The sequence below is a fragment of the Scyliorhinus canicula genome, chromosome 13, assembly GCF_902713615.1.
Source record: "Scyliorhinus canicula chromosome 13, sScyCan1.1, whole genome shotgun sequence".
NCBI lineage: Eukaryota > Metazoa > Chordata > Chondrichthyes > Carcharhiniformes > Scyliorhinidae > Scyliorhinus > Scyliorhinus canicula.
In genome coordinates this window covers 86258407-86283104 of record NC_052158.1, presented here as the reverse complement: position 1 = coordinate 86283104, position 24698 = coordinate 86258407, and the positions used below count along the sequence as shown (strand labels likewise).

At 46.7% G+C, this 24698-nt stretch overlaps 1 protein-coding gene across 2 annotated transcripts in view; it reads right to left on the bottom strand.

The window, feature by feature from the left end:
- Positions 1-24698, bottom strand: part of pik3cb (phosphatidylinositol-4,5-bisphosphate 3-kinase, catalytic subunit beta) — a 235014-nt gene that overhangs the window by 10431 nt on the left and 199885 nt on the right. For both annotated transcript variants that reach the window (XM_038816211.1, XM_038816212.1), the window contains exons 18-19: positions 4224-4302; positions 30-194 (exon numbers count right to left, since the gene is read on the bottom strand). In XM_038816211.1, coding sequence (XP_038672139.1) covers positions 30-194; positions 4224-4302 — 244 coding nt within the window. The remainder of the gene's footprint in view (positions 1-29; positions 195-4223; positions 4303-24698) is intronic.

Here is a 24698-nt window from a genome sequence, read left to right as displayed (position 1 = left end):
AGGTAAAAGTGTAAAGAGCAAAAACTTACGCAGAATTCTTTTCCTTAAGCCAGTTCAGCAAAGCATCTTTGTGGAAGGCAGCAGTAGCAGCATTACTGTTAGTTAGCTGGATATTGGCTATAGTTTCTGCAGCAGAGACCACCTGAATGACACCAGACTTATCTCCTGTTGCAAGGCAGCCATAAGGCACAATTCTGCAAAAGAAACAGTTTAAAAGTAAAATTTTACATAAATACTTTAGGAGGAAGCAATGGTAATTTAGGATGTAAACATATTAAAGGCATAATGTTGTTTCCACTGCAGAGCAATGTTAAACTCCAGTACAACACTTGGGAGAAGTGATGGAGGGCTGCTGATTTGCACAACTTCAGTTTGTCATTACAGAGAGGGGGAATTTTAACTGCCTCCACCTATCTAAGACCAGGCAATGGGATGGGGGGGGGGGGGGGGGGGGGGGGGCACAGTTGGCTACAGTTAAAATGCAGCAGGGCAATTAATGCCTGCTCCATTCTTATGCTTACTGACCAGCATTGGTTCCCATTTAAGCAACAAACATCTTATTTTTAAAGTTAGCGCAGTAAAATGTCCCAAGGACTTCAGTGGAGCATAATAAAACACCGTAGCACCGAACCATGTGAGGAGACATTAGATCAGATTGACAAAGAGATGGGTTTTAAGACATGGTTTAAATGAGAAAAGAATCAGAGAGCCAATTCTTTGACTTTCAAATTTCAATCCCTCCATGACCTTGTTCCACCCCATCTCCTCCATCCCTATATGCATCCGCGATCTCCACTCCCATTAGGTAGGGAACTGCCGGTTCTTGACTCTGACATATATGTCCAAGTCAGGATGGTGCATGGCTTGAGTTAACCACATGTTTTCACTGATTAACTAAGCCTGCTTGTCAGATACTTCCCATAACATACAGCAGACGGGTTTTGCTGTACAGTGAGGAGATGTCAATGCAATTGAAAGCAAGTCACTGTGATAAAATAGTTCTCTAGAGGTTTGTGGTACTGAACACAGACTTTGCATTATCAAGTCCTCTACTATGATTAGTAGGAGGTCTTGTGGCATAGTGGTAGCGCCCATACCGCTGGACAAGAGGCTCTAGGTTCAAGTCCAATGCTTGGACTTGTTGGGACGGAGCATTAAAGGTGCTGATAATCAGCTCTGAAATCCTTCCACCACTTCTCCCATTACACCCCAAAGGGCAAAACAAAGTACATGTGTGTGAAAATGCACTAACAACAACTATGGTTAGTTTGCTCCCTAACTTATGAGTTACCTGTAAGGCAACAATTCAAATGTAAACTCAGCAAAAGAAGAAACAAAATCTTATTATTCCCATCACGAATAGGCCAAGTTCAGAAATTTTGAACATTTGTACAGTTGCAATTAGTCCAGAACAACAACAGATGGCGCTGTATTCTGTCCATCTGCTAATCCAGAATAAAAAGTGCAGCCAGGCCAAGGTTTAGAAAATGAAGTTGTGCCAAGGAAGTCTGCAGATTCCAGATGCTAAGGAGATTATCTAATCTTTTTTCCTGGCTATTTTGACACATGAACAGCCCTTCTATGGCTTCTCAACAGTTCAGAAACAATTAAAATCCTGAGTATCCATTACCTTTTTAGAATGCATAATGTGGTGCCATTGCTTTAGCAAGGTATTTGCACCAGCACATAAAGAAAGCAATTATTAGTGTTTGAATTGAAGATCATTGAAAAGCAATCATGTTGTAAAACCTCTTCAGCATCAAACTTAAATTAACATTTCCATATTTTTCTTGAAAGATTAATATTTTACACTATTTAAACAATGTATTGCGGCAATTGTGCTGTAAATGATCCCAATGCGTTATTTACTCAGAATTAGACAACACTGCGAATGGGATATCTGTACGGTGGCACAATATGTAGCACTGCTGCCTCACAGCACCATGGGCCCAGGTTTGATTCAGGCCTTGGGTGAGTGTGGAGTTTGCACGTTCTCCCCGTATCTGCGTGGGTTTCCTCCGGGTGTTCCTCCCACAGTCCGAAGATGTGCAGGTTCGGTGGATCGATCATACTAAATTGCCCCTTTGTCTCCAAAGATGTGGTTAGGTAGGTTACAGGGATACTGCGGGCGAGTGAACCTAGGTAGGGTGCTCTTTCAGAGGGCTGGTGCAGACTCGATAGGCTGAGTGGCCTCCTTTTGCACTGCAGGGATTCTATGGATTAGGTGCATGGAAAAAGAGAAACAATGCACTTGAGATCAATTTTATCTGTGTCTCTCGCCTTCCCCACCCTACAGTCTGGTTGCATGACATAAGCATTTATTTAGGATTGTCTACCTCAGCCTAAATAAAATAGGACCATTATTGGGCTTTCAAGAGTAAACAGAATAGTAACTACCAAAGATGATGAATAATTAATTTTGTAAAGCATCTTGTTTCAGAAATAAGGGACAGAACTCTCCCACTTTGAGACCAAGTGCTGTGGCAGGGGTGGAAATGTGGAGTGTTTCCCACTGTAGAGGCCAATGGGAAAACACACCAAATCATCCGGCGCCGACCTCATTAATTATGTACCCGTGTGTTTGACACTGCATTCAGTGGCGGGGCAGGCCTGGATGGCATGTTGTGTCTGTGTGACATATTGAAAAACTGCCCAATGTCACTGGCCCACTACTGAAGAAAGAAGGTGGGCCTCCTGAAAAGGAACATGGATCTCCAGGAACAGTGAGGCTGGAAGATGCACCTAATCTGGAAGGTCCACCTGCAGATGCTTCCCCGATCCACTGCTATGATATTCCAGGGTTACGGGCGGCATCCCATCTCGAACCCCCTGGCATTGCTCTGATGAGTCCAGGCATCTGCGCATCACGTTGTTCGGAATGTGTTTCACGCTGGTGTATTTCCCCGCTGGCATTGTGGGGAATCTGGCATCCCATTAACAGGATACAAATGAGGTTCACATTATCGTCTGCTGAGTTTTCCGACCGGCATGGTAAACACTAGCAGAAGATCCCGACGCAAATTCACATCACGTGAAACTTATTTCAGGTCCTTCTATTGCATTCTCCCATCGTGTTCGCCATCAGACGGGGGGCTTGCGAAAGTTCCAGCCAAGATCTTTTGGGGGGGGGGGGGTGGGGGGAGGTGGAGGTAAGTAATAAAGGCATCACAGGCCAATTAAACAAAATGCCAATTTTCATGAAACTGGGAATCACTGCCTATCTTATCACAGCGTGACAACTGCACACCAAGTGCACATGAAGTTCAAAGGGCCAGTTGGCACCATTCCATGGCATTCCAACTTACCCTACTTACAGCTTCACTGGGCACACCTCCAACTACTTCCCCTCTGAAAGCAAGTTGCGATGAAAGGTTTTTTTTAGCCCTGGAGGTCAATAGGGTCAAAGTAAGGGGGAAAACATCCTGGTCAGAAAGGCAGCTTGACAGGAGTCAAGTTGAGGACATGTCCTCGGGGTGCAGTCCATCTCATCCTGGCCTTTTTATCAACAATTTGACTGCTGATTTTTTTGTAAGTTTGGTTAAAAAAAACATCAGAACTACAAGCAATTCTTGGCAATAAGGTGTCTTTTTCCTTCCTTTCACTGTATTTTATAATGATTTACTGATGTTTCCCTTTGCGGTGATATTTTATGCCCTGACATACTATTACTGATATTTATAACAAAGCTGTGTCTGAATTTGCCTTTTGCATTAAAGAGGCTTCATTTTTCTATCTGCCTTGAAAACCTATACTTCGGACTGTATGTGGGCTACAAAGAAAGTGGCGGGAAGTTATCATGCAATTGGGTGATCGAACTACCAAAATGCAACAGAACAACCATCAAGTTATCTGACCACCAAAGAAAAGGGATAGATTGACAAAATGCTCAGGATTGCTTTGTTGTGGAAGGATTAAATTCTGGAAATATGCACCACAGTGTACTTGCTATAAAACCTTCTTCAGGAAAAAGTATGCTCCAACTCAGTGAGCACATCAAAGTTAAGGCTAGGTTCCCACATAATGAACCCATATGCACTCTTCTGAGCTAACTGTGCCTTAAGGCCTAATCTGTCTCCTTTTTCCGCTCAGTGTTTTCCTTTAAATGTGCTTCAAATTTTCAGATGGAATAACTGGAAACGTTGATCCACACACTGCCGCAGTCTGGTTTGTAAAGTTAAGCCGGTTGAAAGGCAGTTGAAGGAAGTGAACTGTGGGAGGCCTACCTGAGGTCTAAGCCTGCCTCCTTCCATAGCATGTCCATCAAATGTAGAATCTGCAAAGCCAGCATATCCTGCCGCAGATCTGAACACAAGGAAGAAAGAAAGCAGCATAGATTTGAGAGTTATTTCACAGTTTGTGGACAATCTATACGTAATAATAAATTATATTAGAGTATCATGCTTAATGAGCATGTCACAATTAGCGATGTAGATTTTTAACTCCCCATGTTTTGTAATGGCCCTCAATTCTAATGAAGTGAGAGTTGTCTCATATATAAACAAGTTTTCCTCATGTGCAGCACATCCTCTCATTTTTGTCTCTCAACATGCCCCATTAATATTTCAGTTGTAGAGCAAAACCACTGTGTCTGTTAGGCAATAATAAATCCATTATGCCAGAAGAATTCATGGTGTGATGAACAGTCACTCCCAAACAAAATACACGCCACATGCAAAATGCTGATTAATTTAAATTTACAAAAAGTATTTTCTTTTCTTTTGATTTCATAATAGCACTTTCTAATGCTGAACAACGGAAACATTTTGTGATTAAGACACACTCAAAATTTTACTTTTCATAGTTTAATAGGCCATTCATAAAACTGGGACAAAGCTTGGATAAGAAAAACACAAAGTGGCTAATTATTTCACAAGCTGCTGCACTTCAAGGCACCTATTTAATTCTTGAATCAATCATCGGTTAAGCTAGTCCAATCAAAACTGTTAACCAGTCATCACTCTTTAACTGGTTGGGGGTAAATGAGGGAAGAGTCTTTGGAGACGTTTGTCTGGCATTGCAAATATCTGTTGCTCCACATCAGTAAGTTCAGGGAGCTCCAGGTTCGGATTCCCTATAGGTTCAGCCGTGAGCTAGTTCCCCAGATTCAATGCTGGCAATGTTGCAGACAAATTGGATAAGACAAAAACATTATTTTCCTTTTCTGCCACAAGTGTTTGACACATTCTTCTGTAATTTTCTGCTCTCAGAGCTGTTAATATTTTTCTCTTTTTAAAAAGAAATGTTTGAGTACCCAATTATTTTTTTTCCCAATTAAGGGGCAATTTAGCGCGGTCAATCCACCTAACCTGCACATCTTTGGGCTGTGGGGGTGAACCCCACATAGACACGGGGAGAATGTGATCAAACCCAGGTCCTCAGTGCCATAGGCAGCAGTGCTAACCACTGTGCCACCCACCAGAGCTGTTACATTAGTGTGGTTCTTTACATTGCTTCTTAAAAATATATCTACAACCCCTACTGTGCAAAAGACTGCAGAAATCCTACCTTATTTCAAGAAAATAAACAAATAGGTGGATTAGCAAATTGGTTACCAGTAGTTTTCTGGATCATCCAGTACAAATGGCAAGCAGATTGGAGTACCCTAGGGAGAGAGGGAGGGCTTATTTCTGCATCTGGCAGTGCCTAGGTATCTTTAAAGTTATCTGAGAGGTTTCCCCAACTACTTTCTTCCATTTAATCTTTGGTTCACACTAGATAATACTCAAGTATCAAACTGTGGCAACAACATTACTCACTGGTTACTCAAATAAAAGCAAAATCTGAAATAAAATCAGTTCCATGAAAATGAGTCGGACTAAGGGCAGCACTTCTATTTACTCACTAGATACACTTTTTCAGTTGCTGGGTACCATGAGGTTTTAAATCTTTGCATTATACCAGTTTTATAAACTGTTGATTTGAGGGACAACCCTTTCCTCAAAATGTTTGTAGTGTCCGACAGGATGGAGTTACGCTTTGCCCAGATGTAATGTCCCCATTACATCACAGGCCACATACAAGAATAGCAATGCCAAGGGTTACCAGCACCGTTCCATCTAATATCTGCTGTATCATTCTTTTTTTAATTTATTTTTTAAAATTTAGTGTACCCAATCATTTTTTCCAATTAAGGGGCAATTTAGAGTGGCCAATCCACCTAGCTTGCACATTTTGGGGTTGTGGGGGCGAAACCCACGCAAACACGGGGAGAATGTGCAAACTCCACACGGACAGTGACCCAGAGCCGGGATCGAACCTGGGACCTCAGCGCCGTGAGGCCGCAGTGCTAACCCACTGCGCCACTGTGCTGCCCATCTGCTGTATCATAACCTCAAGATCATTTCTGCATTTTCACATCTTGTTGTTTGCTGGATGTGTCCAGTGGGTTTTAATTTTCCTAAGCTCCAAAGATTACCCTTTTGATGCAGTTCTGTAAAGGACAGCATTAACTCAACGTGACAGATTGCACCCCTTCTTGTGCCTCGCCCCTCTACATCGCCCTCTTCTTACAGCCGCTCATTTAATTTTTTTTACTCCACAAGTGTCCAGGGAGTAGATTAAACCAAAGAGAAAATGTTGGAAAATCTCAGCAAGTCTGGCAGCATCTGTAGGGAGAGAAATGAGCTAACGTTTCAAGTCCAGTAGATTAAACCACTTGCAAGAAGTCAATCCTGCAGCCTTTTGTCATTTAATTTCAACAGGGATCAAAACTGCAGTTTCTGGAAAGAAAACATGACTTCTCAGGAAAAAGACATGCCTTTAAAGTGTTCCAAGGTTGTCACTTAGCCTTGTGGCTATTCCCCTCTTTACCCAGGAGCAGGCTTGCTGAATTTAAATCAATTATTTGTAAAGCCAGCTTCATCAGCACTTGAAGATCTCTGCCCACCCACATTTCGGGCTCTATCCCGGGATTATACATCAGAAACAAGTCACATCACCATGGCCACAGCAAATCAACTGTAAAGTGGTTGCTTCTCTGACGAATCACACAATGCTACCACAAAAATAATAACTGCAATTACAAAAGTTTTTGCGGGGTATAGAGGGGTGCAGCCAGCAATCTACAGACAAACCAGTCAATCCGTTATCTCTTTCCCACACTCCCTCCTCTCCAAACCTTTCCCACAGCATGCCAAACATATGAAGATTTTCTTATCCAATTAGTTAAGATTTTTTTTGCTGAATGTACCGTGGACCTGCACTACAGTGCTGTCAGCTCAGAACCAATTAACTGCAGTTAATCACTAGCAATACCTACATCATCCAACAAAAGAGAAATCCTAAGTAAATTTGATAGAATTGCCAGTTCTAAATGTATGCGAGAGTGAGAGAGAGAACCAATTAAAATTTGTACGCCGACGGTAATCATTCTCATAATGTGCTCTTACATACTTCCACTGCATTTGCTTTAAAGTGCTGTAGTTAATAAAGCAATGCAAATTCAATGAGGCGGTGTTTCTGCATCTCAAATTATTGAGGCCCACTTGGTGGGGTAGGGTTTCTAGCTGTAGTCTCTAAACATGGCAGTGAGGCATGATGGCACACGATGTCATTCTATTTCTGACTATCAGTGGACTAAGCAATTAACCTCCTAGACCAGGCAGCACAGTAGCTGTTGCTTCACAGCGGCAGGGTCCCAGGTTCGATTCCCGCTTGGGTCACTGTCTGAGTGGAGTCTGCACGTTCTCCCAGTGTCTGCGTGTGTTTCCTCCGGGTGCTCCGGTTTCCTCCCACAAGCCCCGAAAGACATGCCTGTTAGGTGAATTAAATAATCGGGGGGGGGGGGGTCGACCGACCCCGGGGGGGCCCTCCGGTGGGTCTGGCCCGCGATCGGGGCCCACCGATTGGCGGGCCAGCCACTCGCTCCTCGGGCCTATTTTCTTACACGCCGGCCCCTGAACCGTGCCATGTTGCATCAGGACCGGCGCATTGAGGGAGGCCTCCATGCATGCACGGATCCCATGGCGCACAGTTCGCGCCGGAATGGGAGGCTGGAGCAGTGTGAACCGCTCCAGCGCCATGCCGGCCCCTGTAGGGGCCAGAATCAGTACTCCCAGCGGCCCGTTCACACAGTCGTTAAACGCGACGGCGTGGACACTCTGCCGCTGAACGAGAGAATCCCGCCCTCTGAATTCTCCCTCAGTGTACCCGACCAGGTGCCAGAGTGTGGCGACTAGGGGATTTTCACAGTAACTTCATAGCAGTGTTAATGTAAGCCTACTTGTGACAATAATGAAGATTATAAATGTAAAGGCCTGACTGCTGGTATGTATGTAGCTATCAAGGGAATGGCATGCCAATCAGAAATGTAGTCAGAAACCATGACTTGCAAGTTTTCACATGTACCACTGCTTGGCTCACTGTTTGGAATTGACCCATTAATGTACAATGGACTGAATCCTGGGCACCAGCTTCTTCCTGAAATTTTCTTTCTAATGTAAACAGATAATTAGAATTACACAGCAATTTAAAATAATTAGCTTCACCACTGTGAATTTAGCTGAGAATTGGAAGAAATCTCGCGTTGGCTAAGTGAGCTTAGATATGAGCTAACATGAGGGCCTCAAACATATCTTACAGCTGTGTAATGTCAATCTTTATTATTTGCTACTGGCCCGTGCAAACCATATGGTCGACCTTATTCATTCGTACACACTTGCCTGCAAGCATCCTTTAGTTTGTACTGCACATTCTATATGTGTAACCTCTTTTTGCTCTTTATAAATATTTTCAACCATGAATAGAAGCAACTCAGCAGATATAAGGATGGTAAATTGCTGAGAGGATGGCACCTTCAAATAATACCTCAAAATGAGATCATTAAACTGCTTTGAACAGGTTCCAATAACCTTGTCTTGAGGTCACTCATAGGAGATTAAAAATATACAATTCCAAGTCATTATAAACAGAAAATCCTGATGCACTGCTCAGCATATGCAGCGAGACGGCCTGACAAAACAATATGTGCAAACTGTTTTATTTTGGGCCTTTACTTTCGAAGTCTAACAGTAGGAAAACCTTCAGCCCCCAAATCTGGAAGCTATTGCTTTCTTATATTGGGCAGCGCGATGGCACAATGGTTAGCACGTTTTCCTCACAGTGCCAGGGACCCAGGTTGGATTCGGACCTTGGGTGATTTTGTGTGGAGTTTGCATATTCTCCCAGTGTCTGTATGGGTTTCCTCCGGGTGCTTCAGTTTCCTCCCACAGAGATGCACAGGTTAGGTGGATTTACTGTACTAAATTGTCCCTCATTGTGCAATAGGTTAGAACATAGAACATAGAACAGTACAGCACAGAACAGGCCCTTCGGCCCTCGATGTTGTGCTGAGCAATGATCACCCTGCTCAAACCCACGTATCCACCCTATACCCGTAACCCAACAACCCCACCCCCCCCCCCCCCCCCCCCCCAACCCCCCAACCTTACTTTTTAGGACACTACGGGCAATTTATCGTGGCCAATCCACCTACCCCGCACATCTTTGGACTGTGGGAGGAAACCAGAGCACCCGGAGGAAACCCACGCACACACGGGGAGGACGTGCAGACTCCGCACAGACAGTGACCCAACCGGGAACTGAACCTGGGACCCTGGAGCTGTGAAGCATTTATGCTAACCACCATGCTACCGTGCTGCCCCAAAAGGTGGAATACAGGGATAGGGAGAGGCCATGGGTCTGGGTAGCGTGCTCTTTTGGAGGGTTGGTGCAGACTCAATAGGCCGAATGGCCACCTTCTGCATTGTAGGGATTCTATGATATTCTATTCCCACAGAGCAGCTTATACAAATATTTTCTAATAACTCCATTTACAGGAATTGTTTACCTGCATTTAGTGTTATCTCATGCAAACCTGCCATTCTTCCAAATATTGGCGATTACCTCATAGGTTTACAGGTCAAAGCAAAGAATATCTTAACATAAAATTAAATACTACAGTTGATCATAAATGCAATACACATAGTATTTGAAGGTTAGAGACATGGTCAGCATTGTGGGAGAAGATTTATTCAGACAGAGGGTTTTTGATGAGTAAATGCATGAATGAGAAAGTTTTCATCACGGTTTTCAAATTCTTTCAAGGCCTTGTTCATTTCAGCCTCTGTAACCTCATCTAGCCTTAGACCCATCGGATGTGTCAATGCTCCTCCAATTTTAGCCTCTAGCGCACCTCAAATTTTCATTATTAATCCACCATCGGTAACTGTACCTTCAACTGTTTAGGCTCTTAAACACTGGAATTCCCTCAATCAGCAAGACTTTTAACAATTAAAAATCAATCTCCTATGACATTCATAACAGGAAATCAAGACCTGGGCGCCAAGGTGGTGCAGTGGCTAGCACTGCTGCCTCACGGCACCAAGGACCTGGTTTTGACCCGGGTCACCGTCTGGAGTTTGCACATTCTCCCCGTGTCTGCGTGGGTTTCACCCCCACAAACCAAAGATGTGCAGGCTTTGTGGATTGGCCACACTAAATTGTCCCTTAATTGGGGAAAAAATTAATTGGGTACTCTAAATTTATTTTTAAAAAACAGGAAATCAAGACCAAAGACTAAATGTTGATCTCCTGACACAAAACAAACCCACATCAGAAGGTGTGTGTGTGTGAGCGCATTTTGAAAACTCTCACTAATCATCATTTCATCAGATATGTGGCACGTCAGAACTTAATTCTCACTTTAAATGATGCGGGGATCACGATTTAAATGCCTGTTGCGAATTCAGATTCTCCCTGTATTTCATGTTCATGAAGACAGGTGGGTTCTTGAAGGCAACGGGAAGCACATGAGGTAAGTCAGTCCCGACATTACTGTCCGTCTCGCTGTCTGATTCGCCAGACACGTGTCTCAATGCCTTGCTGCTAACTTGCCAAGTCAACACACAAGTATGGCAGCGCACAGACCTACTCCTTGCTTTGGGGATGCCGACTTGGCCAGGCTTATTGATGCTGTGAAGGAAATTTGGGGCATCCTGTTCTCCCAACGGGGTTAGCGGGTCAGCAGCAGGCCACCAATATTGACTGGGAGGCATTGGCAGTGGCTGCCAGTGTGGGCAGCATGACCAGGAGAACCACTGTACAATGTCGGAAGATGACCAATGACCTTCACTGAGCTGCAAGGGCAAGTTACCATCTTTCTCCTGGCATCAGTTCCACCTGCCAACCCAAAAATGTACAACTCCCAACTCACACCTCACAAATCATTCGCTGACACCTCGCACCCTCCCCACATCTGAACTTTGTGCATGTTCCTCAGAACCCACTGGCACCCATGACCACACATGCCACCTGCTATAGACCCCCCGATCCATCAAGCATGCAGCTCACAAAGCCCTCTCTTTGTCCCCGCAGTAAAAATAGCCCATAATAAGCGAGAAAAGGCTGAATTGGGGATGGAGTACCAGTGATCTGAATCTTCACTCCCTATGAAAAAAATGAAAATGAAAAAATGAAAATCGCTTATTGTCACGAGTAGGCTTCAATGAAGTTACTGTGAAAAACCCTAGTCGCCACATTACGGGGCCTGTCCGGGGAGGCTGGTACGAGGAACGGGCCCTGGAGATCGTGGGGTTGACCGAGCAGAGAGCAGTCATTGACAGCGAGGTTGGCCAGGAACAGCAGTGAGAATCCACTGCCACATCATCCAGATGACCCCCGTCTCAAGTAATTTTTTCATGTCAGCCGAAACTATCTTTCCCTCTCACTGACCATATGACCATTGTCTCTCAGGATCTCCCTCTGATGGGGTGGGGCCATCCAGAATCGTTAACCCCCTCCGCACCTCCCAAAAGACCAACTTGGAGGAGAGCTCCAAAGAGACCACTGTTAAGGTGTCACAGTTATCACCCCCACCTTACACCAGTGCAGAGACACACCTCGGTGGGTGACATTAGTGCACAGGCTTCTGGGGCAAAATCTGGTGAGCACCACACAGTTGCTGATGCACATCAGGTGGAGGCAGGAACATTCAAGAGAGTCAGCTGTCGGAGGTCTGCCAGATACCAGGAATCAGCTGAGTACCAGCTAGATGTCGGGCCTCTGGACAAGGTTATCCCAGAGCTGATGCAGATGCTAGGAGACAGGCAGGGATTCAGGAGGCGTTGTCAATGACATTCCAGCAATTGCATAGCTGATTGAAGGAGTCCCAAAGGCTGCCGGCGCAGTAGATGGCTCTGACAATGTTTGGCACAAGGGCAGCACGGCGGCGCAGTGGTTAGCATTGCTGCCTCATGGCGCCGAGGTCCCAGGTTCGATCCTGGCTCTGGGTCACTGTCTGTGTGGAGTTTGCACATTCTCCCTACGTTTGCGTGGTCGACCCCACAACCCAAAAGATGTACAGGGTAGGTGGATTGGCCATGCTAAATTGCCCCTTAATTGGAAAAAAATTTAATTGGATACTCTAAATTTATTTTTTTAAAAGACAATGCTTGGCACAAGGCCAACACTGGTGAACACAGTGGAAAGGCTGGAGCACGACAACCACGTTTTGAGTGCCCAAGGCATGGCTCAGTCTGTGACGACCATGGCTGAGGACTGCAACATCAAGTCCCAGTCACTGAGGGATGTGTCCCATACACAGGTGGGGATTGCTGGGGTACTGCAGGTTGTGGCCCAGTTACGGAGGAGGATCACTAAGGGTGTCGACACCATGCGGACAATGGGGAGGCACCAAGACTGGCAAATCCAGATGATGCAGAGGCCTCTGGAGCTCATTCCAGCTCCTTCTCCATCCCATGTCGACCCCCAGGGGCATATCGGCACTGTCAGGGAGGAGAAGAGCTGGAGGGCAACCAGTGCCTGCCACCAAGGAGACAATGGTGATTCCCACTTATTCAAAAAAAACAACCTCCTAACATGGGCGCATCTCAACGAGAGCTGGGAAAACAGGGCGCCACGGCAAGCCGTGGCACGAGCAAGTCGGTCGGGGGCCCCGACTCCAGAGGGCATCCGCCAAGTGTATCAATGGTCATCAGAAAGCAGCAGGAAGGGAATGGCGGTGTCTGAGGTGGGGGAGGGGGGGGGGGGGGGTGGAGCTGACCCCCTGCGCCCTGGACCAGAGCTATCCTGCTGATGGCAGGAATCCTGCAGCCCTGGTGCAGAATCCCGGGCATACAGGGCATCCGTGACCTCACCTGACCACCGGGAGTGGGTACCCTCCTTGTCAATGGGGTGTCAAGTCCACCACGACATGGCACAAGTGCCCCACTGTTTCTTTGTCGAGACAGAGCCTCCCACGGTGCATGCTGTCCGCCATCTCCTTGAAAGACCAACAACGCCAGTAGACATTGGGCCGCTGCTGGCGGCGGCGCCCCCCCCCTCCCCCTCCCACTGGTGCTTAAGCTGCAATTGAACATCCTTGACTTCCAGTTTGTTTGAGCCACGGTAACATGCTAGGTATATGCAGCACTCACCCCACCAGCAATCTGCAAAAGCATTCTTCATTGCATCAACAGGTGGTCCATTTGGAACAATGTCATGCACTAGGTCCTGCAGCGTCTTCTTGCTTCAAACCAGATTGCCTCCTGGGCTCGTACGCTCCCCTGAGCCCGGTTTTCCAGTAGCTTAGAAAAATTGTTCTTCTTTCCGGCTACAGAAAAAAGAAGGAACAGCAGCCACCAGGCATCTGCAGCCACAAGCGGCAGCAAACACAACCTGCAGCTGTGAATTGCTCTCACAACTAATTCCTTATTAGCAATTCCCTTCAGCTGTGCAGCTAGAGGCTGCTCACACTCAAAGGGAATAAAAGTGACCGTCAGCATATAACCAAATGCAGGGCTCTGTCCGACAAGTGTTTGGTAGGACAGACAGGCAGCAGCTGTAGTTTCCCCTGTTATGGGTGTCCATAATATTTAAAAATGACTTGAAGGCCTCATAGCCAAAAAAACGCTCAACACCTGCGCCCCCCCCCCCCCCCTCTCTCCAAGCACTGGCGCAGCAACTCCAGCGTGCTGGAGCTGCATGACGGAAAATGGAAATGTTTACTCACCTCCTCAGTGGTCATTGCGCCAGCTTCACATTTTTAAAAAAAGGAGTACTAAATGACAGTGATCTTCCAATGGGGAGCCAGTTAATTCCCAGGAAGCCATTACATTCAACTTCAGTTTCGCTATGAGATGGAAATTAATGCAATTTGTGGTTAATGATATGCTCCTCATATTTGTGTGAGATCGGGAACTCACTATCGGGAGTAGGCTGCTTAGATGGAAAACTGAATAGTGCCTGGCATGGATCTCTATTTTGGCCTTTCCCGCTATTTAACCAGCGTACCCTAGATATGTGCCGGATGCAACAGGGTGGTTAAATCCCACCCAGTAAGTTTACAGCCTCTTGCCAACTTCAACTGTCATAATGTAATGATCTATGATGATTACGTTTCCAATGAAATCAGTGATTGATCAAAACTCTCAGTCCTTAAAAGGTGAGGGATCATTAAATTGAACAGAACTGTGCTAAGATTTAGGTGCATTAGAATTTTTTCGCCAGTAGATAACGGTTCCTTTGCACTTTACAGTATAGAGAATCAGGTATGTGTATGGAAGGGACCCTGTGATTTGATTTTCAATTTGATTTAATATCATGACACCTGCCAAGCCTTTGAAGTACTCTTCCATTATCGACTAGGTACAGAAGCACTGAGTCATGTAATAACATGATGCCCTTCTGAAAAGCTCATAAAATTAAAAAAGGTATTCGACTTCTGCTTTGAAAAAAGATTTCCCCTCTTATATTCTCATAAAACTGTCAACCAAATACAGCCAGTGAACGTTGCATTGAAGAAACTGTTAATCCTCTCAATACCTCTGAATCTTGTCCAAATAAACACAGAAGCAATGAACCCCCATTTCAAATAAGGATAAACCTATTGCAAGCCCATACAACTGTCAATCAAACAAATCGAGGAGTCCTTTTACAACTGTGTGAGCAACCTCTTTGCAGTCGGAGTCCATTCTTCAGTCTTGGAATTCAATCAAGCGTTCATAATGAAGCAATCTAGAACAACAGATGTCTGGTCATCTGTTCAGCCTTGTTTTGCGAATACATTTTCCAATGATTGCATGGTTGAGCATGTGCATTTCAAAGACTGATTATATGATGCATGAGTACCTAGTGGATACTAGGTGAATGGCATGAAGAATGCATGAGGGCAGGCATTGGGCATGGGAGATTAGAAGGGGGAAAATAAGGGGTGGGTGGGGGTTGAGGTTGAGAGGACTGAACATTAATTGAACTGAGTCAATGTCCCAATAAATGGAAGCAGGCATTCTCACCCACCTGCCTCCCTCCATTGTCATTCTGGGAGGTGGTGTTCTTAACTCTAGCCCGCACCTGGCGACCAAAATGCCGGGTGAGTGTGCTGACTTTTATAATTTAGCTCCATGATATCAGGGATTGGTCTGACTCACTAATCCAAAATCATTGGCTCCAATTCTAGCCTTCCAAAGCATGGTGGTTAGATTATTGTTGTAAAATTATACCAAAACCAAGGGTGAATTATGAGGCTGGACGCCAGTCAGGAAGGGAGGGAAAAGGAAGATAAAGGAGAAGATGCAGGCAGAGTGAGGAAAGTGATGAGGCAACTGGGTTGATAGGAGAGGTGGGGCAGAGAAAGAGGAAAAAGTGGAACCTCCGTAAGGGAGGGAAAGACAAAAGGCAACCAGTGAACAAAGATGAAATAAATAAAGTGCTGGTAATACATAGAAACAGATTGAAAATAGAAGCAGGAGGAAGCTATTCGGCCCCTCAAGCCTGCTCCATCATTCATTATGATCACAACTGATCATCAAGTTCAATACCCTGATCTCACCGTCCCCCCATACCCCTTGATTCCTTCAGCTCCAAGAGCTATATCTAATTCCTTCTTGAAATTGCACAATGTTTTCACCTCAACTACTGAATTCCACAGATTCACCATGAAGAAATTTCTCCTCACCTCAGTCCTAAAAGGTTTACCCCTTATCTGCGTAACTATGACTCCTGGTTGTGGACTCCGCCACCAACTGGGAACATTCTTTCTCAACCTTCTCTGTCTAATCCTGTTAAAATTCTATAAGTTTCTATGAGATCCCGTCTCACTCTTCTAAACGCCAATGAATATAATCCTAACTGACTGATCTCTCCTCAAACGACAGTCCCGCCATCCCAGGATTCAGCCTGGTAAACCTTCACTGCCCTCCCTCCATAACAACAACATCCTTCCTCAGTTAAGGACAGTAAAACTGCACACAATACTCCCAAGTGCAGCTTCACCAATGCCCTATACAATTGCCTATTCCTGTACTCAAATCCTCTATCTTTGAAGGCCAACATACCTGTTGCCTACTGCTGTACCTGTGAGCTTACTTTCAGCAATTGATGCACAAGGACAAGGTCCCACTAAGTATCCACCTCTCTCAATTTACACCCATTCAATCTGTCCATTGCAGATTCTTTCAACTAGTTTATTACTTAAATGTTTTACCTAGGTGTCCTTTAATACAGAGGAGAACAAAGTACAAACACAGGTATAAATTCAAACACCCTTTATTCAACACACTTACCCATATATTACCCACAAAGTATTTTCTAGAGGGACCCAAGGGGCAGAGAAAGTTAAAAAAAAAATAATGTCAATTGCAAGGTTCAAGGTGAGAGGGGGAAAGTTTAAGGGAGATGTGCAAGGTAAGTTTTTCTGTGGTGGGCGCCTGGAACACGCTGCCAGAGGATGTGGTGGAAGCAGGCACATTGGCAACATTTAAGAGGCATCTGGATGGGTGCATGAATAGGGAGGAAATAGAGGGATATGGACCAAGTAAGGGCAGAAGGTTTTGTTTTTAGTTCGGGCATCATGATCGGCACGGACTTGGAAGGCCGAAGGGCCTGTTCCTGTGCTATACTTTTCTTTGTACTTTATTAGTTTATACTAGCCACAAAGATGGCTTGGTTGAACTGTGGGTCAGATTCTCAAGCCCCTCTGGTCAGTCGTCGTGAAGGTGAGTCTCGCTTGCAGCTTCTTCCTTCCTTCCCTGGTCAGTTGTCTTGATTGCCTCTGCAGAGTCTCAGCTCCTGATCTGCCTTGGATGTCTGTTTTTATCCCCCTTCCTTCACACCCTTTTGCCATTTCCTCTGGTTTCTGCAAGTGATGCCTCAGGAAGGGGTCAGCACCCAATGGTCCGGTTGAAAACCATTTGACAGAACACCCGAGACAACATGACCTGTTTCCATATAAACTCTGGGAGACAGAAAGTCAGGCCCGATCTAAGCTACTGATAACAGACCTGTGCATATCAATAGGGTACAATGATCTCCTTGATGGGTGATTGACCGGGCAGCTCCAGACATAGATATCATAGAATTTACAGTGCAGGAGGCCATTCAGCCCATCGAGTCTGCACCGGCTCTTGGAAAGAGCACCCTGCCTAAGGTCAACACCTCCACCTTATCCCCATAACCCAGTAACCCCACCCAACACTAAGGGCAATTTTGGACACTAAGGGCAATTTATCATGGCCAATCCACCTAACCCGCACATCTTTGGACTGTGGGAGGAAACTGGAGCACCCGGAGGAAACCCACGCACACACGGGGAGGATGTACAGACTCCACACAGACAGTGACCCAAGCCGGAATCGAACCTGGGACCATGGAGCTGTGAAGCAATTGTGCTATCCACAAGGTTACCGTGCTGCCCGTTCTATGATTTTGCCTGTTGGTTGTGTATTTGACTTTGGTCAAGTCTGAATTCCAACAGCCTGTCTGAGGTCTGACTGCAGTATGATTTTAAAATGTCCAATTCTTTACTTTAGGATATCCAATTTAAATCGGCCTTAAAGCTCGGCCCTGGTAGGTCACCACAAGCTTTCTATCCATCTCAAGACACTACTTGCAATCCTATGTGCATTAACTTTACACAGTAATCAGCTATGTAGTAATCAGCTATGTGAGACCTTGCCGAAAGCCTTCTTATTGCCTAAATAAACCACATCTCTGGTCAACTCTACCAGTCACATCTTATTCCAGTAGATTTGTCACGCATGATTTCCCTTTCGTAAATCCGTGCTGACTTTGTCTGGTCATACCACGGCTTTCCAAATGCTGTGCCATGAATCCTTGATAATGGACGCTAGCAACTTCCCTACTACCGACGTTAGGTTCAGTGATCTATTGTTTGGCTTTCTCTCTACCACCCTTTTTGAATAGTAGGGTTATATTAGCTACCCTACAATCTATAGGAACCATTCCAGAGTCCAAAGAATTTTGGAAAATGACCACAATGGATCTACTATTTCTACGGCCACTTCCTCAAGTACTCTGAGATGAAGGTCATCAGGCCTTGGAGATGTATCCGCCTTCCATCCCATTAATTTCCCCAAAACCATTTATTTACTAATACCTTCAGATCCTCACTGAAACTTGAAACTCACTGAAGTTTCTCAGAACATGCAGTATATTGGGCGGGATTCTCTCACCCCGGAGAATCGCCGGAACTGGCACGAATCGCACCACGCCTCCCCGGCGCCGGTCCATTGGGGCCTACCAATCGGTGGGCCAGCCTCTCGGGCTGGGGCTTGTTTTGTTCCGCGCCGGCCCCTGTAGCCCAATGCCATGTTGTAACGGGGCCAGCACGGAGAAGGGAGCCACTGCGCATACTCGCATTGGCGCCGGCCCTACTGCGCGTGTGCGGACCCCGCAGCGCCCATCTGACGCCGGGGATCGGCAGCTGGAGCGGTGTGGGTCGTTCCAGTACCCTGCTGATCCCCTATAGGAGTCAGAATAGCTGCTCCCGAGGCCATGTTGACGCGTCGAGAAACTCGACGGCATTTACAATGGCGTCAACACTTAGCCTCAGGATCAGAGAATCCCGCCCATTGTTTCTGTCTTCATAAAGGAATCATAGAATATACAGTGCAGAAGAAAGCTATTCGGCCCTTTAAGTCTGCACCGGTTCTTGGAAACAGCACCCTACCTGAGCCCACACCTTCAGCCTATCCCTGTAACCCAGTAACCCCAACTAACTTTTTGGACACTAAGGAGAAATTTAGCATGGCCAATTCACCTAACCTGCACATCTTTGAACTGTGGGAGGAAGACACAAATAAATTACGAATTTAGTCCCGCGGCCATTTCTTTGTTCCCCATTATGAATTCCCCGATTTCTGACTGCAAGGGGCCTACATTCGTTTTTATCACTCTTTTTTTCTTTACATACCTACAAAAACTTTTACAGTCAGATTTTATATTCCCCACCAGCTTACTTTCTTATTGTACTTTCCCCTTCTCAATCAATCCCTTGGTTCACCTTTTCTGAATTTTAAACTGTTCCCAATCCTCGGGTCTATTGCTTTTTCTTGCTCATTTGTATGCCTTTTCTTTCAATCTAATACTAAGCCATGGTTTGGCCACAGTTCCTTTACTACCCTTGCACCAAATAGGAATAAACAACTTTTGGAGTTCACCTACTGGATTCCTTGAATTCCTGCCAGTGCCTGTCCACTGTCCTTCCATTCAGTAATGTTTCCCAGTCCATCACAGACAGCACATGCCTCATAATTACCTTTGAGGTTCAGGACCTTGATCTCAGAATCAACTACCTTACTTTCCACCTTGACAAATAATTATACCATATTATGGACATTCATACCCAAGGGTTCTCTCACAACTAGGTTGCCAACTAATCCTTCCTCATTGCACAACACCCAGTCCAAGATGGCCTGTTCCCTCTGGCAGCAAACATAGAGGGAGAAACAGGGTTAACATCAAGTTGAATATAACTCCTTCAGAGCTGAAGAGTGATGAAGATGAGGGAGAATGGGGCAGATGGAAACAAAGAAATTGCCAGAGTGGGGGAGGATAAGGCAGAGGCAAAAGTGGAAGGAGAACAAGGGGCAGAGAAAGGATAAATCTACTTTGCAAATAACACTGGATACCAGCTCAAACACTTGGAAGCAGACCGAAAAGATGCAGCATGTCTGAGAAATATATTTCCTGACAAGTTTAAAATTACTTTTCACAAGTTTCTATTTATGCCTTCCGCTCCAACTTCACTGGCTCACTTTGAAGTAATCTGGATGAGTTCCCCTCCTCCCTTAACCACTTTCTTTCTCGACTGCTAAACTGAAATCTCTAATCATTTCTCATAGTTCATACCCTTTACAACTGGGATCAGACTTGTCGCTTTTCTCTGTAGCCTTTCCAACATGTGCATATCTTTCATGTGGCACAGTGATCTGAACTACACTTCGGTGTGGTCTGACCAGTGTTTTGAGAAGCCTTACCAGAACTTCTGCAGTTATATTCTACTGTCCTGGTTCTATTATCCAGCATTCTATTCGATTTATTACTTATGCATTGAAAATAAGCTGTATAATGTTACTTCCATATTTCCAAGTTAAGTTTGTTAAGTTAAGTTTGTTAAGTTTAATTTGTTAATTTAATTTGTCATTTCCCAGCCCAGTTGTCCATAACCAATCTAACTCGTGTTGGAAATATTTAGCTGTATTCTCTTTCTGTTTAACCTGTGGCTTCACTGAAAGAAAGTTACCGACCAGGGGCGGGATTCCCTCAACTCAGGCCGGGCCGGTGAACCGCCGGGATGGGTGCAAATCGTGCGACGCCAGTCCACCGATTCTCCGGAGAGTGGAGAATCGCGCCATTGGCGCCGGCGCGGAGTGCCCCCCCCCCCCCCCCGGCGATTCTCGGCCCGAGTCCCGCCAGCACTATTCACACCTGGTCTTACCTGGCGGGACCTCAGCATGCATGCATCCGGGGGCGGCCGGGTGGGGGGTCCTATTCTGGGTGGGCCTCCGCTGTGGCCTGGCCCGCGATCGGTGTCTACCTATCGGCGGACCAACCTCTCGGGCTGGGGGCCTCTTTTGTTTGGTGCCGGCCCCTGTAGCCATATGCCATGTTGCATCGGGGCCGGCGCGGAGAAGGGAGCCACTGCCGCGCATGCGCAGCAATCGCGCCGGTCCCACTGCGCTTGCATGCGTTGGCGTAGGTCGCACTGCGCGTGCGTAGACCCGCGGCGCCCATCTGACACCGGGATCAGCAGCTGGAGCAGCGTGGGTCGCTCCAGTGCCATGCTGGCCCACTGTAGGAATCAGAATCGCTGCTCCTGAGGCCATGTTGATGCCGTTGAGAAACGCAGCGGCATTTATCACAGTGTCAACACTTAGCCCCAGGGTCAGAGAATCCCGCCCGAGATATATTGAATACAATACAATGGTGCATTTCACTGGGAATTACCCTATATTTGGCAACAGAAAAAAGGTTTGTTAGGTATTTTCCGATCCTTAAAAAAGTGTTTTTCCGACAGCAACTTTGTTAAAAAGGGCAAAAAGTTCTTAGCCAATACTTGGGATGATTCATAAATGTTTGCCTATCAAAGATAAAATGGGACCAGTGGTCGTAGCCTGCAGAATGTATTGAAAAGTAATTAAGTGGTCTTTAATTGCCAGCTCTCATTTTAGTTGTGTTAAGTTTCATGGTTAAATAACACATCTACAAACACTCTGGCACTTGCAAAAATGGATTTTAATTATCCTAAGAAATGAATGCCATCAACTCACAACCAGTTTGAATGATGCAGGACTATAGTTAGTTATTGACGGCAATCCTGACATGAAGTGAGGGGCTTGATCAATAGGTTAACATTTAGATGAATGTGCAATATTTGATTTTCAACGATGCATAGAAACAGAAGATGATTTTGGACACTGTCTAGTCTGAAGTAACTCCCCATCTTGTGTAATAAATCCGGTCAGAATGATTATTCCATAACTTTGGTTAAAAGAAAATCCGATTCAGCCTAAATCACTACAAGTGTTTACTCTTTCTGTGCTATCCAATTTGCTATTGATCTGTGTAATGTATCATGAAAGTCTGTAGTATTCATTTATCGAGCTAAGGAATGTCGGCCTATTATAATTAAACTTCATGTATGTTCAGGCACATTTTGGATGAGGAGACACAATTCAAGCTAAATGGTACAGGTTTAAAGGGGTGGGAGAAACTGCAGGTGTATGTACATGCATCTTTGAAGGTAACAAGATGCCATAACAAAGCAGCTAGTGCATTTTATATAATCCTGGGTATTATAAATAGAGGCCAGAATGCAAATCCTGGAAGTTATGCGAAACTTATGTAAAACACTAATGCGGCCCCAGTTGGAGGATTGTGTCCAATTCCAGGCTATCGCACTTCAGGAAGACGTTAAGACTTTGGAGAGGGAAAAGTGAAATTTACTCGGATGGAACCAGGTCTGAGGTATTACCGTTGCTTGGATACACTGGAGAATCTGGAGTTGTTATCCTTAAAGCGGAGAAGGTTAAGAGGAGGTTAGAACATAAGGACTGGGAGAAGGAATAGGCAATTCAGCCCCTCGATCTCACTCTGCCATTCAATACGATCATGGCTGATCTCCTCGGCCTCAACTCCACTTTCCTGCTCATCCTCCATAACCCTTCAACCCATTTCTAATTTAAAAACGCTCTATCTGCTCCCTAAATTTGCTCAGTGCCAGCATCCACCTCACACTGGGCTAGTGAATTCCACAGGGGGGTAGGGGCGGTGTTGGGAAGAGAGAGAGATAAACCACTTACCTCGAGTGCCGGTGGGTTGGGGGGTGGGGGGGGGGGAGGGTTTGTGAAGAGAGAGAGTGAAATCACTTACATCGCGTGCCGGGGGGTAGGGGTGGGTGGTCGGGGTAGGGGTGGGGTGGGGAAGAGAGAGAGATAAATCACTTACCTCGAGTGCCGGGGGGTAGGGGTGGGTGGTCGGGGTTGGGGTGGGGAAGAGAGAGAGATAAATCACTTACCTCGAGTGCCGGTGGGTAGGGGTGAGTGGTCGGGGTATGGGTGAGTGGTCGGGGTATGGGTGGGTTGGGGCGAGTGGTCGGGGTATGGGTGGGGTGGGGTGGGGTGGGGGGGGGGTGTTTGTGGGGGGTGGGGGGGTGTTGGGAAGAGAGAGAAGATAAATAACTTACCTCGAGTGCCGGGGGGGGGGGGGTGTTTGTGGGGGGGTGTTGGGAAGAGAGAGAGATAAATCACTTACCTCGAGTGCCGGTGGGTTGGGGGGGGGGGGGGGGGGGGGGGGGGGGTTTGTGAGGAGAGAGAGTGAAATCACTTACATCGCGTGCCGGGGGGGTCGGGGTAGGGGTGGGTGGTCGGGGTAGGGGTGGGTGGTCGGGGTCGGGGTAGGGGTAGGGGTCGGGGTCTCAAGGTTCTGCAAGATGGCATAATTTAGTTCAAACATTTGGAGTAATAAATAATGAGGATCACCAAGAGTGCAGCAATTTTTTTTCTCTCTCTCTCAGATAGGCACGCAGCACAATATACTCGCCATTTAAAAAAAAAGACAAGGCATTCACATCTATTCCAGCCGTGTTGGTAGTGGACTCTGCCACCCCTACCCCCTACCCCCCCACCACCCCTACCCCTAACCCCCTACCCCCCCACCACCCCCCCCCCCCCCCAACTACCCCTACCCCCCCACCACCCCTACCCCTACCCCCCCACCACCCCTACCCCCCCACCACCCACCCCTACCCCACTACACCCCCACCACCCACCCCCACACGACCCCCACCACCCCTACCCCCTAACCACCCCCCCACCCCCCTAACCACACCCCCCCCACCCCTACCACCCACCCCCACCTCCCCTACCACCCCCACCACCCCTACCCCCCCACCACCCCAAACCCCCCACCACCCCTACCCCCCTAACCACCCTAACCACCCCCACCCCCCCTACCCCCCAAACCACCCCCACCCCCCCAAACCACCCCCACCCCCCCAAACCACCCCCACAACCACCCCCACCCCCCTACCCCCTAACCACCCCCACCACCCCTACCCCCCTAACCACCCCCACCACCCCTATCCCCCCACCACCCCTAACCCCCCCACCACCCCTACCCCCCCAACAAACCCCCCCCCCCCCCCCCCCCCCCAACGCCGGGCGGCGTTGAGGATGTTGCCCGACGTCAACCGACGTGCCACTTCCGCAGCGGGTGAAACTGACGCGTACAGCGTCACTCCGCTGCTGGCCCTTTCGGGACGGGAGATTTCGGGCTGATAAGCGGGCCCCGACGCCTGAGTCACCAGCGCCGTTTTTGCCCGCCAGTCAAGGGCGTCACGATGGACTTCGGTGAATTTCGCCCCTGATTTGAAAGGCTTTTAAAAATCGTGAAGTTTAGGTAGAGTAACTGAAGACAAACCGTTTTCACCAGCTGACAAGTCAATGACAAGAGGACACAGATTTAAAGTGATTGGGAAAAGAACCTGAGGTGACAGGAGAATTTTTATTTTTTTATCTAATGTGTGGCTAGCATTTGGAATGCATCGCTTGATTGAATGGTGGATACGGTCACCTTCAAATGGGAATTAGATTAGTACTTGGAGGAATAATGCAAGATTGCAGGGAAAGAGCAAGAATCAGAGAATTTACACTGCAGAAGGAGGCCATTCAGCCCATCACGTCTGCACCGGCCCTTGGAAAGAGCGCCCTACTCAAGCCCACGCCTCCACCCCATCCCCGTAACCCCACCTAACCTTTTTTGGACACTCCTCCACCCCTTCCCCGTAACCCCACCTAACGTTTTTTGGACACTAAGGGCAATTTACCACGGTCAATCCACCTAACCTGCATATCTTTGGACTGTGGGAGGAAACCGGAGCACCCGGAGGAAACTCACTCAGACATGGGGAGAACGTGCAGTCT